The sequence below is a fragment of the Pimephales promelas genome, chromosome 14, assembly GCF_988280905.1.
Source record: "Pimephales promelas chromosome 14, fPimPro1.hap1.1, whole genome shotgun sequence".
In the NCBI taxonomy this organism is placed as follows: Eukaryota; Metazoa; Chordata; class Actinopteri; order Cypriniformes; family Leuciscidae; genus Pimephales; species Pimephales promelas.
In genome coordinates, this window is record NC_142782.1 from 21,535,641 (window position 1) to 21,550,351 (window position 14,711).

The window sequence follows — 14,711 nt, forward strand, 5'->3', positions numbered from 1 at the left end:
TCCTGACATTGCGAGGCTCTTGCCCACAGCTCTCTCTGATTTCATTCAGCACTTCATTGAGAGCTCAGCAGATTGTGATCTTGTGTCTAATGTCCCACATCCACTCCAGGAAAGGCACTTTTCTGCCTTGGGTTTGGCCTGCCAAGTCACTTGATGCAATTTATTTGCATGTGCATTTATGTATTTGGCAGATGCTTTTATCCAGAGCGATTTAAAAAGCATTCAGGCTATACGTTTTGTCATTACATGTATTACCTGGTAATCAAACTCACGACCTTGATGTTGCTAGGGCCTGTTAAGCTACAGTATTTCAGTCTGGCCAAGCCAAGCTGCGAATCAAGGACTTGATTGTAGTTGCTTGTGTTATTTTGCCACATGTCAGAATGCAGGAAATGTGTATTGACAAAATAATGACTTATCAAGATGGAAAATCACACAGACACATGTGCCCAGACACCGGCCTGTCAGTGTAGATGAGAACAGTGCTTATTTATCTCTTGGAAGAGAGAGTAGCAGTGCAGATGGCCCTACAAAGACCTGCTGGTAATGAATGAGACGCTAAACGCATACAAATAAACACGGTCTTTGTGCCTCAGTTATTTTCCTAGTTATGGCGTAGTATCTACATTAAGAGTTATTTTATTTGCCTAAAGATGCTGTTTATAGAGCGTTTTCCACTATGGCCAGCAAAAGATGTGTTTTAAGTGCACTTGGCCACCAAACATCTGACTTATGTGATATTGACGTTTCTAAATTGCTTTAATGGCCTGGCTGCATAATTGTTTTGATGTAACAGCTGTCGGCTGCCATTCACATACAGGAAAGGGTGGTTGTTTCTGTTTCTGTTCAATTGCACTTGCATAATGCATACTTTTCAGAATAGCAAATATGAGCTAGTCAGGATAAAACACTACCAAAGTCATTGCTGTAAAGCTTACTGCTTTAATTCGAGAAATGATACCAGCAGAAGATTCGCTCCACACAGGTGAACCTGTGTTCATCTGTAGATTATGTCATAGGGGCCATTCAAATTCCCCATCTATCGGTCTCTAAGCAGCAGTGTGGGTTGCTAGGCAATCTTCTCTCATTATGACATCACAAAGGGGGTGGACTGATAATGCAGCTAAAAGCTTTTCTCCCTTCTTTCTATATACGCTTGCACACACTCCAGCAGATCAATGCTTTTAGTTTATCCTACTGACATTAATGAGCTATTAAGGGGGTCATTAACTCTTCACATTTGATTGTTGCGTTGCATAAAATGTGATTATGTTTTCATGAGGGTGTTTGACCATTTGTCCTATCTATTATTAAAATGCTAAATCTAGTTGTTTGTATCCCAGCAAGAGCGTGTCTATTGACAGGTGTTGTATGTGTGTGAGCACGCTGGGATGGGAGCTGGCTGAAAGCAGTCCTGATCCTCATCCCTCAGACGTGTGAACTGCCTAATTTAAATGCAAGGCAGAAGATGAGACATCACGACGTATATCCAGATCAAGCAGCTGGATTGAAGCAGTCAAGAGCTCAGCTCACTCATAAAGACCATTTCCATGCTTGGATCAAAAGGAATCACCATCATTTACGATGTAAGGCTTTAAATGGCAGTAAAGCAGCATTAAAGGTCAGGCTAAATCACCACCATCAACTTAGAGACAGTTCCGGGCTTAGTTTTAATCTAATATTATTAGACATATGAGTCGGATGTGCTCTCAACAAATCTGTGATAACTCATTTTCTTTCTTTATTTGATCCTACTTGAATTCCTGATGGTGCTGACTGATGTTAGCCCTGGCATGATTCTGGCTCCTTTCTTGGGAATGATGCTGTTTAAATTTGCGATGAAATGGAAGTAGCGACAGATCTTTTGTTCCATATTATGAAGAACATCCGAATGCAATGTGATGTGAAAGATGTGGGCATTGCACTCAAAATGTGAAGGGTGGGTTTAAGGGTCTGTTTACACAACACCGTTTTCAACTAAAAACAGAAAACTTTGAATACGTTTTGGCCATTCATTTAGCCTACATGGCAACATTACTATGTAAACTACAAAAATATCAGCTAGAATTTGTGAAAACGCTTGCTCGCATGCGTATAACATGTTTAGTCTAAAGGCGCTTAGTTTTTCTTTACAAAGTGAAAGTGGCATCGCCAACTACTGGTAATGCAGGTATTGCGACTCATGATACAGCGTTTTTAATCGTTTCAGATTGTTTCAAAGCAGCTTTACATTGATAACAGGAAAAAGATTTAATGATGCAAATGGAGTTCTTTTTGGCTGTACAGCTGCTCTAAAAGAAAATACTGTCATCCTTTGTAAAGATAATCAATTATTAAATGACTTAATTTCATCTTTAACCCTCTGGTTATCTTCAGGGTCTTTTTAACCCGCAAATGACATTTGCTGAATTTTTTAAAAATGTTCTCTTAGTCCAAATGCTTTTAAACTTTCTACAGCTCTCAACACTTTCTAGATCTACAAAAAAAAATTGGAATGATATCTGTTATTATGTTAGCGTGACAAAAAGTGACATTTTGTGACATTAGTTGTCTTCAGGGTCCCTGGAGACCCTGCATAGTAAAAATACAAAATTCATCATAAAAGTCAGAAACAAGCATAGGCAGAAATAAAGTGGCACGCTTCCAACAATGCAAAAAAAAACAAAAAAAAAAAACACCCACAATGCAAAATTATCATGCTCACCACACACGCGCGCACACACACACACACACACACACACACACACACACACACACACACACACACACACACACACACACACACACACACACACACACACACACACACACACAGGAATACATTAGTGAGGCTATAAAAAGTGAGGATAACTGTTTTTCTTTTCTCAATATGTAATATAACATGTACATTTTTGTTCTTTTACAGTTCGTAACTGAAACATTGATTTAAAATTGTAGCATTAAATTAAAAACAGATATTTGAAATAAATGATAAAATCTAAAGACTCCAACATTTCTCTTTGTAACATCTTGTTCAGGTTTGATTCTAATGTAACATTATTGAAAAACTTTTTTCAGTACAAAAAATGCTAAACTTTGACAAAATAATATATTTTTTAATATAATTGTGATTATATATTATTTAGATATGATTCCAACTGAATTCAACTAGTCAAAAGATATATTTTGGTTAATAAATAGCAAATTGCATATAATGGAGCTCTATGGCCATGTAGTGGTTAAGGTGATTTTTTTTTCTTTTTTCTTTTAAAACTGCATTTTACAAAATATGGGCAGAAATCTTACATTAAATTATGTAAAATTATCATGTTATCCCCATGAATGAAAGTTAGAATTCTGGGTCTTTTACAAAGTTTGTAAAAACAAAGCCTATTTAAATAAATATTTATTTATTCATTTATAGAAATTTAAAAGATATCATAAATCCTCCAAAAAACTGCACAAATGTTGAGTAAAAACATTAATAAACAAGGTAAAAAAAACATTTGTAAAAAAAAAAAAAAAAAAATATTAATCTGTTACAAAATGCAATGTTATTGTCTGGGGTCCCTGGATACCCCAAAGATAACTAATGGACACACAAATAAAGATAACCAGAGGGTTAAAGCTGTTCTGCAGAAAACAAACAGTGATGTCATTATCCAGGCAGCTCAGCTCAGTTCTCAGTGGACTAAATAACTGGAAATATCCTGCATACTGTACGTCACCAGAGAAAAGTCTGTTGTTGTTTTACTGGAAGGTCCAGTTATGACAACTTAACAAGGTCAAATTGTTTTGAAAAAAAATGAAATGTAAACATACATGGATAAATTGTTCACAATAAGATCACAATAAAATATGCATTTAGAAAATAGATGCAATGAAATGTAATGCGACTTTAACCTTTAACTAAAGGTCATGAAGAGTTTACTTCTTGAATAATGCAGACTCATTATTTTATTTGACTGATAATGGAGCTCTACTCTATTTTCTGATGATGTAGAGTCAATCTTGTTGATATTCACTGCCTCTTTCCACACCAATTTTGTGACTTATTTTCACAAAAAAAACACACGTAGATTAACAAGTGTGCTCAACACAAATATGACTGACTCAATCTATCTTGTTCAGCAATAAATTCCTCTGGCCAGGCCACTGGGTGTTTTCCATTAATACAGCACCTCTCTTCCCATTCTGACTCGAATGTGCCATATAGTTCATATTTTGATGAAGCCCCTCCTTTCGAAAGACGAAATGCGCTATGATGTTGGTTAGCTGGCCCAATGTGTTGTGATTTGGCACCGGTGGCTTTTACGTGCAAGTTTTGACCACTTACCATCACCACAAGCTCTATTCAGATGTAAATATTAAGGATGGTGTAAATTTCAAACCAATTCAAGCCTGATTCAGACCCTGACAATGTTAACAAACAAGAGGATTATCCTGAACAGATTTCATGTACAGACTTTGCAAGAACGGATTTCACAGGTTTCAGAGTTGTGTTTTTTTTTTTCTTAAACATTTTAGATACAATGCTATACAACCATTTAATCATGATATTTGTTGAAAAACTATGGTAATACAAACAGGAATCGATCACAAAAACTACAGTTAAAACTGTATCAACACTAATGTTGGCTAGCAGGGGAGTGGAGCCAAACAGCTTTTCCCTTTGTTTACATCGTAGCAAAAACATAAAACGTGTAATTGGAAGCAAATGAATTTTGGAATAGGGTGGAAAAAATAACATCCTTTTGACATAGCTGTAGCTTAACCAGGCCTCGTATTAGTAACATTATGACATCACAAAGCCCAGAAAAAGTCGTTCGTTGTATTTCGTTGTAGTCTGTTGGAGTTCTTGTTGTTCTTGGATTCTGTTAAATAAAATATCTCCCTTTGGAGTGGATTGAAACTCACATCGGGATCGGGCAACAACTACCCAGAAAATTATTGCTTGCTTCTGGTTTGATGGATAAGATTTTAAAGACCCATTCACGCTTTATCACAGAACATAGAGCCTGCTGTTTTGCAAAGTGAAATTCTGTGAAATTGACAGTGTGTCATGAGTTGAAAAATTGACAGAATATTATCTTTGGCTGCAAATCATTCTGCCGTTGGCATCCATCGAGCAAGAATCTCAGACAGACTCATCCAGTACCGCATTTCTTTCTCTCCTTGTCTATCTCTGTTTTCTCTCTCCCTGTCTTTTTTCTTCATTTTTTTTCACAGGTACTCACTTGCATGCTGAACGCTGTGCTCATAAATCTTTACTGCTGTGTTGATATGTTTGGCTGTCACTATACTGAAGGTGTTTAGGTCACCTGACACCTGCACATCCTGCTGCTCTAATGCCTGTGATTGAGGCTGATTGAGGCTGTTTACTCTTCTTGAGCATTGCAGTTCTCTGAGTCACTTTGTATGTGTGTGTGGCTGTATCTAAACCTAATAAATCATATCAACATTTTAATATAACTTTTTTTCACACATACTGATGGCGAATTGAAAATTTACCAGCATAAATATGTCTTACATGCCATGACACTGCCATACATTTTATAGAAATTGATGGTTTTGCTTTGCATGTCTTGACTTAGTGTTACATATGGTTTTGCCTTGCAAGTCCCTGACAAACAATAATGAGACACTTAAAACTATAGCAAAGTTGAAAGTTATATCATAACATTACTCTACTTTTTGCACACTGCAGTAAGCGAGGTCGATATTAGAAATTCGTATACATAAAAGCTGAATGACCAGTCTAATAAAACACATAATATACTCACCTAAAGGATTATTAGGAACACCTGTTCAAATTCTCATTAATGCAATTATCTAATCAACCAATCACATGGCAGTTGCTTTAATGCATTTAGGGGTGTGGTCCTGGTCAAGACTCCTGATCTCCTGAGCTCCAAACTGAATGTCAGAATGGGAAAGAAAGGTGATTTAAGTAATTTTGAGCGTGGCATGGTTGTTGGTGCCACATGGGATTTTTACGCACAAGGGTTTTCTAGGCCAGGGTTTACAAAGAATGGTGTGAAAAGGGAAAAAACATCCAGTATGTGCTATGTGGCAGTCCTGTAGGCGAAAATGCCTTGTTGATGCTAGAGGTCAGAGGAGAATGAGCCGACTGATTCAAGCTGATAGAAGAACAACTTTGACTGAAATAACCACTCGTTACAACCGAGGTATGCAGCAAAGCATTTGTGAAGCCACAACATGCACAACTTTGAGGCGGATGGGCTACAAAGACCCCACCAGGTACCACTCATCTCTACTAAAAATAGGAAAAAGAGGCTACAGTTCTGAAGGTGAAAGGGGGTCAAACACAGTATTAGTATGGTGTTCCTAATAATCCTTTAGGTGAGTGTATATCAAAGCTGCTATGGAAGTAAAACCGGAAATCGAGGGTAATGCAGAAATGAGGTCATTGACAGGCGACGCAATGACACAGGATGTTACACTGGTTAATATTGCATATTTTTGGGATAATGTAAGTATACAAGTTAACAAAATATTTAACATTGTTATAGTGGCTTTTGGATATTTTAATTCAAAAATGTTACATATTGTGCCTTTTTAAAGCATTTTTGTCCTACTTGCATTTGTTGCTTGTCGAGTGTTAATTTTGGATCCTGTCCAGCATGTCCATAAGCTAAGTTAACTTCACATTTATCAGCACAGTTACAATATAACACATTGGGTTGAATCCCTGTGAGAGAAGGTGTAAAGGGGCAGTCTATACAACCTTTGCTCAGCATAGCTTTAAACTTCTCAATGAACTCCCTTCACTCTTATCCCCCCCACACACACACACTTCACAGAGTGTCATATTCCACCTGCTCTGTTAGTATGGAAGATCTGGAGGAGCTGACAGGACATTTTTGCCTCTCGCTCTCTCTCGCTTTCACGTTTGCTGGGCTACAAATCAGTAGGAAAAAAGTGAGTTGTTATTTTGTGCGAGAGGAAATGCATTTGTTGTCATTAACACATACAGTAGTTACTAACCTGTGGAGCATGCGAGTTTTGCCTCTCGCTGTGTAATTTGATCAGCCACGTTTGAATGTGTATCGCTTTCTGCCATTTTTAAATGTCTATAATAGGGTTTCACTTAATTTCTTTTGCACTGTTGTGTTGTATGATTATGCAGTTATGTTTGTTTTATATTATGTAGAAAAGGACTTGGAGTTTGGAACTATGTGTGATTTAAATGGAGTTTTGAGAAATAAATTAGTTTAGATTTTCCAAACAAATCATCTGTACAGCATGTTTGGTAGTAGATAAATCATAAACGTTTTTGGTAATGTTTCATTTGTAAGGGTGAAGTTTGTGTGTGCTGGTGTTTGCCAATGTTCACTATAATGTTAAACACAGATGTCGAGAGTAAGCTTATATCTGTTTACCGTTTGGCATTAAAACAACTGGATGGGGTTACCAGCCAGTGAGAGTGTGTGTGTGTGTGTGTGTGTGTGTGTGTGTGTTTTGCTATTTGCAGCACTTGGAGATGATATGCTTCTGAAATAAACCCTGTACACTGCCTACAATACCAATGAGGTTGCAGCTAGATGTCAAACTGTTTGCTCAACTGGATTTTTTTTGGTAAGCGTTTTCGATCCAGCTTCTTAGTTGGTTTCCTGGATCAAAATGAAATTTTCCAAAATTTAAGCTGTTAAACCAGAGGTGTGTATCATTGCTGTGCCTCTGTACATTATTTGGCTGGGATTCATAATGGAAAAAGCTCTGCACATACTGATCAAGGAGAAGATGACAGAGGCAGAGTTGTGGCATTATAGCCGGGAGGTTAAAAAAAGACTAAAGGCTTTATTAAAAGCACTGACATTTTTCACGGTGGTCTCTCTAGTCTACACTTTAAAAGCAACAGTGCATTCAAGTTCAGCACATATTCAGCGCAGCTTGATGAAGGCCTGCTACATGCCTGTGGATTGTGAAAGCAACATTGATCATTTGTCATTCAGGAAATGTACGAGGCCATCAGCTCATTTTCAGCTGATCGGTTTAAACAGATCTTTCTTTCAATATTATTAACTTGTTTGTGTCCTGTAACATCTTATTCAGTGGGTTTAATTGGTTGCTTAAGGCACTTACAAGATTTTATTTTTCCTTTTATGTTGCATTAACATTGCCTTAAAGTCTCAAGTCTCTTAAGTGGTGCACTCTGATTTAAGTATCATTAATAGACGTACTTATAAATTAATTGAATGGGTTTAGTCATTTATTGTAGGTTTTCCATTTCTGATATGGGCCAAACTTATTTAATTCAAGTGCCTCTTAACGGTCTTTGGTATTCTGTATATACAAATATATATATTTTCATATTTGATGAAATCCGAGAGGTTTTCAAAGGTCTCACGTGTTTGGAACGGCATAAGGGGTTATTAATGACAGTATTTTCATTTTTGGTTGAACTATTTTCAACCAAAAATGAAAGTTTCCTTCTGCGCATTTTTGTAATTCCTCCGCCTCAGTCTCTTTTATCTTGATTCTGTCGCTTCGTCTGGGAAACAACACATTTCATCCATGCATTTGCTTAATAACAGTGTCCTACATTGTAAGAGCATACTGTGTACATTTTTCTTTGGTTTTATTAGCTATTGTTTTTTTTTTTTTTGTGGTAATGCCACAGATGCTGTTGTTAAATCTCAATAGTGTTGCTGATACCAATAACAGTGAACTTTTTCGATTGAAAGTCTTTTCAATACAACAAAACACTTGATTTAACTTTAACTGTTTAAAAAGTTTAATATTAATGGAAACGGTTATTGTTATTAGATAATACATTACAACGATTGCTGGTATCTTTCAAGTATTTTCTAATTAATTAAACATGTATTAAACCGCTTTAAAAAGAAACAGTCAGTATAGTAAAATGAAGAAATTGCAACAAGAAATCAAGCGAATTGCTTTCCAAAAGATACTCGTTTGCTAACATTAACTAAACTGACTGTGTTTGAATATTTTGAGTGTTACATTACCAGTTAAATGTTTGGAAACATTAAGATTTTTGAAAGTCGTCTCTTATTTTCACCAAGGCTGCATTCATTTGATAGGAGACCTTTTTTAGTCCACAAATTAAAGCGTTGCCATTTTAAACTGTTCATTTAACAGGATATTTTTTTACAGTGTTTCAATTGCCGTAACTTGGAAAAGTATTTTGCACCACAGGTGTTTCCTATTTCCAAATGTAGGCCCCTCTGACGACGTTCTGTCTGAAACAGTCAGGCATATGAGGTTTGGGTGCCGTTACCTTGGCATTTGTTGCTTAGCAACCCCTGGTCATATCCTGACTCGGCTCCACACTTTCTGTCGGAAAGACTGCGGAGTTTTGACCTCTGAATGAGATGTTTCAAACTTCACATCCTTCCTGAGCCCACACAAGCAATGTCAGATCTGTTTAATAAACCGATCTTATTTAACCTCTCTTTAGCCATCCCAATTGGTTCCCATGGTGATGGGATGCTTATGATGATGTGAATTTATTTGATTAAGACGATGTGTTTTCAAGGATTTACAAGAACAAAAATGTTAACATTCTGTATTTAAAGTCTTTAATTGTTTGCTTCTGCTGCAGTGCATTTTGTTCTTAGTTTGACATGTCATTCCTCCCCCTCACTCTCTTTTATCTTGATTCTGTCGCTTTGTCTGGGAAACAACACATTTCATCCATTCATTATCGATCATGTGAGGGAGTCACAGAGACGGGGAACATTTTCCACTTAAATTGCTATGCTGAGAATATAATTTGTCCCGAAAAGATTTGTATTAAGTTAGAACAATAAAAAAAGCATTTTTTCTAGTGATCTTAGACTTTGTGTAGTGAAATGCTTTTTATATAATGCACTTTGACAGCTAAAGGGTTTGAGAAAGACCGAAGAGAGAATGAAAGAGCAAAGAACACTAGATGTCTTAACACTTAGCACTTTAGTGATTTTATGTCGCTCAGAATCATGAAATCAATATTTTTCAAGTGCATGTGTACATGTGTGTATGTGTAAGTGTTTTGAGTCGCTGACAGCTGAAGGATCTTATCGCACTCAACTGAAGGATGTTGATCTTTGCACCCTCCAAACAGGTTCTCTTATCCGTCAGTCCTGAAATTAAAATTGAGTGACGGATGATCAGAGTGAAATCTTCAGAGAGAGCGAGAGAGAGAAAGAGCAAACACATTTCCACTGCAGAATAAAGCCAGTGATTTAGTTTAATAAGATTATGCTCATTTTAATTGGGTAAAGAAGCTTTCTAAGCATTGAAATCTATCCTTAAGGTGTTATAACAAGCATCCAGTGGCTGAGCCTCTATTCTGTCATTGATTTGTGTGTTAAATGCTTCCAGTTCCTTCTGCAGTGAGTGGTGTGATATTTCAGCCGGATCAGAAGTGAGATGCACTGCTGCTGATACCAGAGGTCGTTCAAGCTGAACTCTAGACATTTAATGACTAAAATGTGAACTTCCATCTGTTGCAATTATAAGGAAGCCAGAAGAGTGAATCTAGATTTGTAAAAAAAAAGTGTGTTTTCAAGCCAATGTTATATGTCTGTGTGTTTCTCCCACAGATGCACCGGTGCCAAGACAGAAAGCTTTGACAGAGCTTGGTGAAAAAGGTGACGTCGTTCTTCAGGAGACGTCATTGGATAAAGGTAAGAGTAGTGCACATGCTGAAAAGCCTAAATGAAGTCCAGATAAGCACAAACACTTCTCACACCACTAAAACACACCACTGACTAGTCGAATGAAAATGAGTATTTCAGATTGAAGCTCAGAGTGTGATCTATGAGGCGTCACATGAGAGATGAAAGTGAATCAAATAGGTTCACGAGGAGGTGAACTAGGTTAATAATAACCAAATAATTATTTCTCTCATCCAGCCTGAGCTTGGAGTTTAAGCCAACCCTCAGATTAGATTCTCCTTCAAGAACAGCAAGCCAAGTTCATTTATCATTAATTGTTAAAACTGGATGGGAAGGTGAACTTGTGAAATGGTTTAAAACATTCAAAGGGATAGTTCCCCAAAAAATGAAAATGATGTCTTTAATGACTCACCCTCATGTCATCCCAAGCCCGTAAGACCTCCTTTCATCTTCAAAACACAGTTTAAGATATTTTAGATTTAGTCCGAGAGTTTTCTGTCCCGCCATTGAAAATGTATGTACGGGATACTGTCTTTGTCCAGAAAGGAAATAAAGACATCGTCAAAGTAGTCCATGTGACATCAGTGGGTTAATTAGAATGGTTTGAAGCATCGAAAACACATTTTGGTCCTAAAAATAACAAAAACTACGACTTTATTAAACATGTCTTCCGTTTCTGCGTTCACAAGTCCGCAGTAACGCTGGTGACATATTCTCTGGTTACTGGTTGCTCGCTGTGTTTTTTTAATGGGCTGTGTCAAGTTAAAATAGATCATTTTAAAAGAGCCTGTCTCAAGATGTAGCTGCCTTTCCAATTCATTTTCACTCTTCTAGTAATATGTATTATGTAGCTAGTTCGTAATGTTTACTATTTAAGACAACCCAATAAATTCAAGGCAGGTCGGAGTTTGTCACTTTAAGTTATTTAGGATGATTTTTAAGAACATTCTTCTCGGGAATATGAATGCTTCTCAAATTTGGAAATACAAAACTTAGAAGTTCAAAAACAAGAAGAAATGGGCTGTTAAGAAGATTTGTATTAAGAATTTTTCGAGAATCTATTCCTGTTTACTGGAATTGTGAGCTTTGTGAGATTTTCAGGTAATTTCATCATTGTCTTTACAACTTTAGTGAGAACTGTTCAGCATTTGAATGAGCTGCCAGTTTATTTTCTTTGCCGGCTTGTTGGTTTGTTTTTTGGGGGGGATTTGGGGTATGTGTTTTGCCTTTATTTTTATGACAGTAGAAAGCACATGACATGTCCCAGATTAAACTTTTTTTCCCATGAACCGACACTCCTTGAGCATCCTGAGCACGTTCACAGCTTTGATGCCTTGTTATTGAGGGATTTCAGCTTTCCATCACCTAAAATCGACTAAAACGTGTGGTTAGTTAGTTACTTCGTGTCAGTCAAATGACCTTTATCTATTTATCTGGGCGATAAACTATATCATATTGACATTTACTTAATGATGATAAACTCTGAGATTTTTTTACTTGATATGGATTAATCTAACAGCCTATCATACAGCAGAAATAAACGTAATAACAGCCAGTTAGTGCATGTCATTAAGTAATTTCTGTGTCTCTGTTTGAATGAACAGTGTGGTTTCGTCTGATGCACAAACTCACATATGTGTGACGCTCACAATGTTTTTAGCATCTACCGTCTCAATGAAGACATGAACTCCGGAGCTGCTTTGAGAGTTACTTCACAAGCTTTTCACCATTTCATTTGAGAAAAAACTACCGTCGAATACACACTAAAACTAAAAGATCTTCACAACAATCCGTCAAAACAAAAGTTCGGTTTAACTTAAAGAAATTATGACTGAAAAATATATCACTCACTAAACAAACAAAAAAATTACTTCTCAAAGTAAAAATAACTATATTATTATTTCGAAAGCATTTCCTTCCCCATTATTAGTAAATGAATATTGCGATGATGAATATCAATTTTGTATGATATAGAAAAAATATATTGTGAGAGATTGCCCAGCCCTATTTCTTGGCCAGGATAGCTTTCAACAATGTGGACCAGACGTTATGTCTGCGGTCCAGTCTGGCTATGAGAGGCTGCACACATTCACTCTATACTGAACATGTCATAAAAGGGAGAGAGATTGAGTGTTAGAGAGACACTACCATATTATCTTACAGTGTTTCCTTGGCCCTGACTGCAGGTTGACTCTTAGAGACTCAACTGATTGAGGTTCTCTATTCACTAGCTTTGAATCAAAGGTTATAAATTATGAATCCATTGATTCATCATCTCCATAGAGGCAGTGACTGTGGCTGCAGTTCTTAAACAAACGTCGTCTCATTTATCACTCTTTTATTCTCCTATATTTTTCATCTGGGTCACGTTGTCAATTTTTGTTGGCTTTTGTGAGTTTGTTTATTATACTTCATAAGTGTAAGGGCTTCTGTTTCTGTGACTCAAAGCCTAGAATAATCCGCTGTCAGAAGAGGACTCCAGCCTGCAGTTGTTTGTCTTTGCCTATGGTGGGGTTGGCACAGCATTTATTCACACTTTACATTCCTTTGTGTAAATGGAATTGTATGTTTGTCTGTGCGTTAAGCCAATGTGTGTGAACCCTGTTGGCAGGTGTAATGTGTGTGTTGATAAACCATCCTGAGGGATCTGTAAAATCTCAGTGTTGAAAAGCAACACAGCTATATTCAGACACACATATTTTGTGTGTGAATCAGTTTTGATTTGTAAGTACTGTACCTGAGTGAATATGTCAGTGTGCACATATGTCCTTGTGAGTTTAATCAGATATTTTGGCATGTTTGTTAGACTGCTCAACTGAAAGTGCATTATGCTGCCTGCCAACACCAAGGTCATGGGTTTGATTCCCAAGGGAGATACAAACGGATGTGCCAAGTCAAGAAATGTAAAAAAAAAAAAAAAAAAAAAAAAATCCATCATAACTGACAAACTACTACAAATCTGCTTTCCATTTTTCTCTTTATAAGAAACATTTGAACAGTGGCCTAACTTTGAAAGATTTGGGGTCAGTAAAGTTTTTTTTTATTAAACGAATGAATATTTTTATTCAGCAAAGATCAAATTTAATCAGAAGTTACAGTAAAAACATGTAATAATTATTATTATATAATGTAAACATTTTGATGACATAATTTTCATTATAATTAAAAAAAAGTAATCTGAAATGGAGATGTCATGACTAGTTTTGAATCTCAACAGCCATGTTGAAGTGTTTTTGTTAAATGGTTAACTTTTTAACTGAGAGAAGATGTAGTAATTTAAAGGGGTGATGAACTGAGAAATTAAATTTTCCTTTAGCTTTTGACACCTAAAAGAGGTCATCATATTATAAGAATATCCTGTAAGTTTCAGAACTGAAAACGTCCTTGTTAGTCCAATAAAAGCTTTTATTGACACCAGGCTCAGCAAACGGCTCGTTTTTCAAAGTGGGGAACTATGACATCAAAGAGGATAAAACACCACCCCCGCAGAAGAAGATCAACACCTACTTCAACACGGCCGGTTTAGCCCCGCCCATCGATTCACGCATTACACGCATAGCTAAATAACATAGGCCTACCTCCTGATGACAGAACCGGATCGAGAGTGAAACTCATTATAATATGCAAACTGTTATCCACTCACAGCAGTGGGTGTTAACTCCAGTCTTCAATGTGAGACGCCCATAAAAACCGAGCGTTTTTGAGCTGAGCTCAAAACTAGGGTAGAAAATAACCTATTACTTATTCATTTTGATGTTTTTTAATGTAAAAACCAAGCGAATGTCATAAGTTGACCTCAGACAACAATTTAAAAAAAATTAAAAAGCCAGTTCATGAATTAAAAAGCCAGTTTATCTGCGTAAGATAAATATTTGTCAATTTATTAAACAATTTGTGAAACAATTGAAGATCATTCTCTCAGACAGGAATGTATCTTTACTGAGCATGTGCTGTGTAAGTGTCATCTTTCAATTTGGTGTGTTACATTTACCCCTTCACTTGCTGAGATACTTGGATCAAAACTGATTGACAAAAGCAAGTGAATGGAGATAGATGCCAATGTCACAGGGTTTCCTGTAGCTTATA

General features: G+C 36.6%; 1 protein-coding gene across 2 annotated transcripts in view; it reads left to right on the top strand.

Moving 5' to 3' along the window:
- kazna (kazrin, periplakin interacting protein a) overlaps window positions 1–14,711 on the top strand; it is a 37,548-nt gene that overhangs the window by 2,046 nt on the left and 20,791 nt on the right. For both annotated transcript variants that reach the window (XM_089119579.1, XM_039679062.2), the window contains exon 2: window positions 10,551–10,634. In XM_089119579.1, the coding sequence (XP_088975705.1) occupies window positions 10,551–10,634 (84 nt within the window). The remainder of the gene's footprint in view (window positions 1–10,550; window positions 10,635–14,711) is intronic.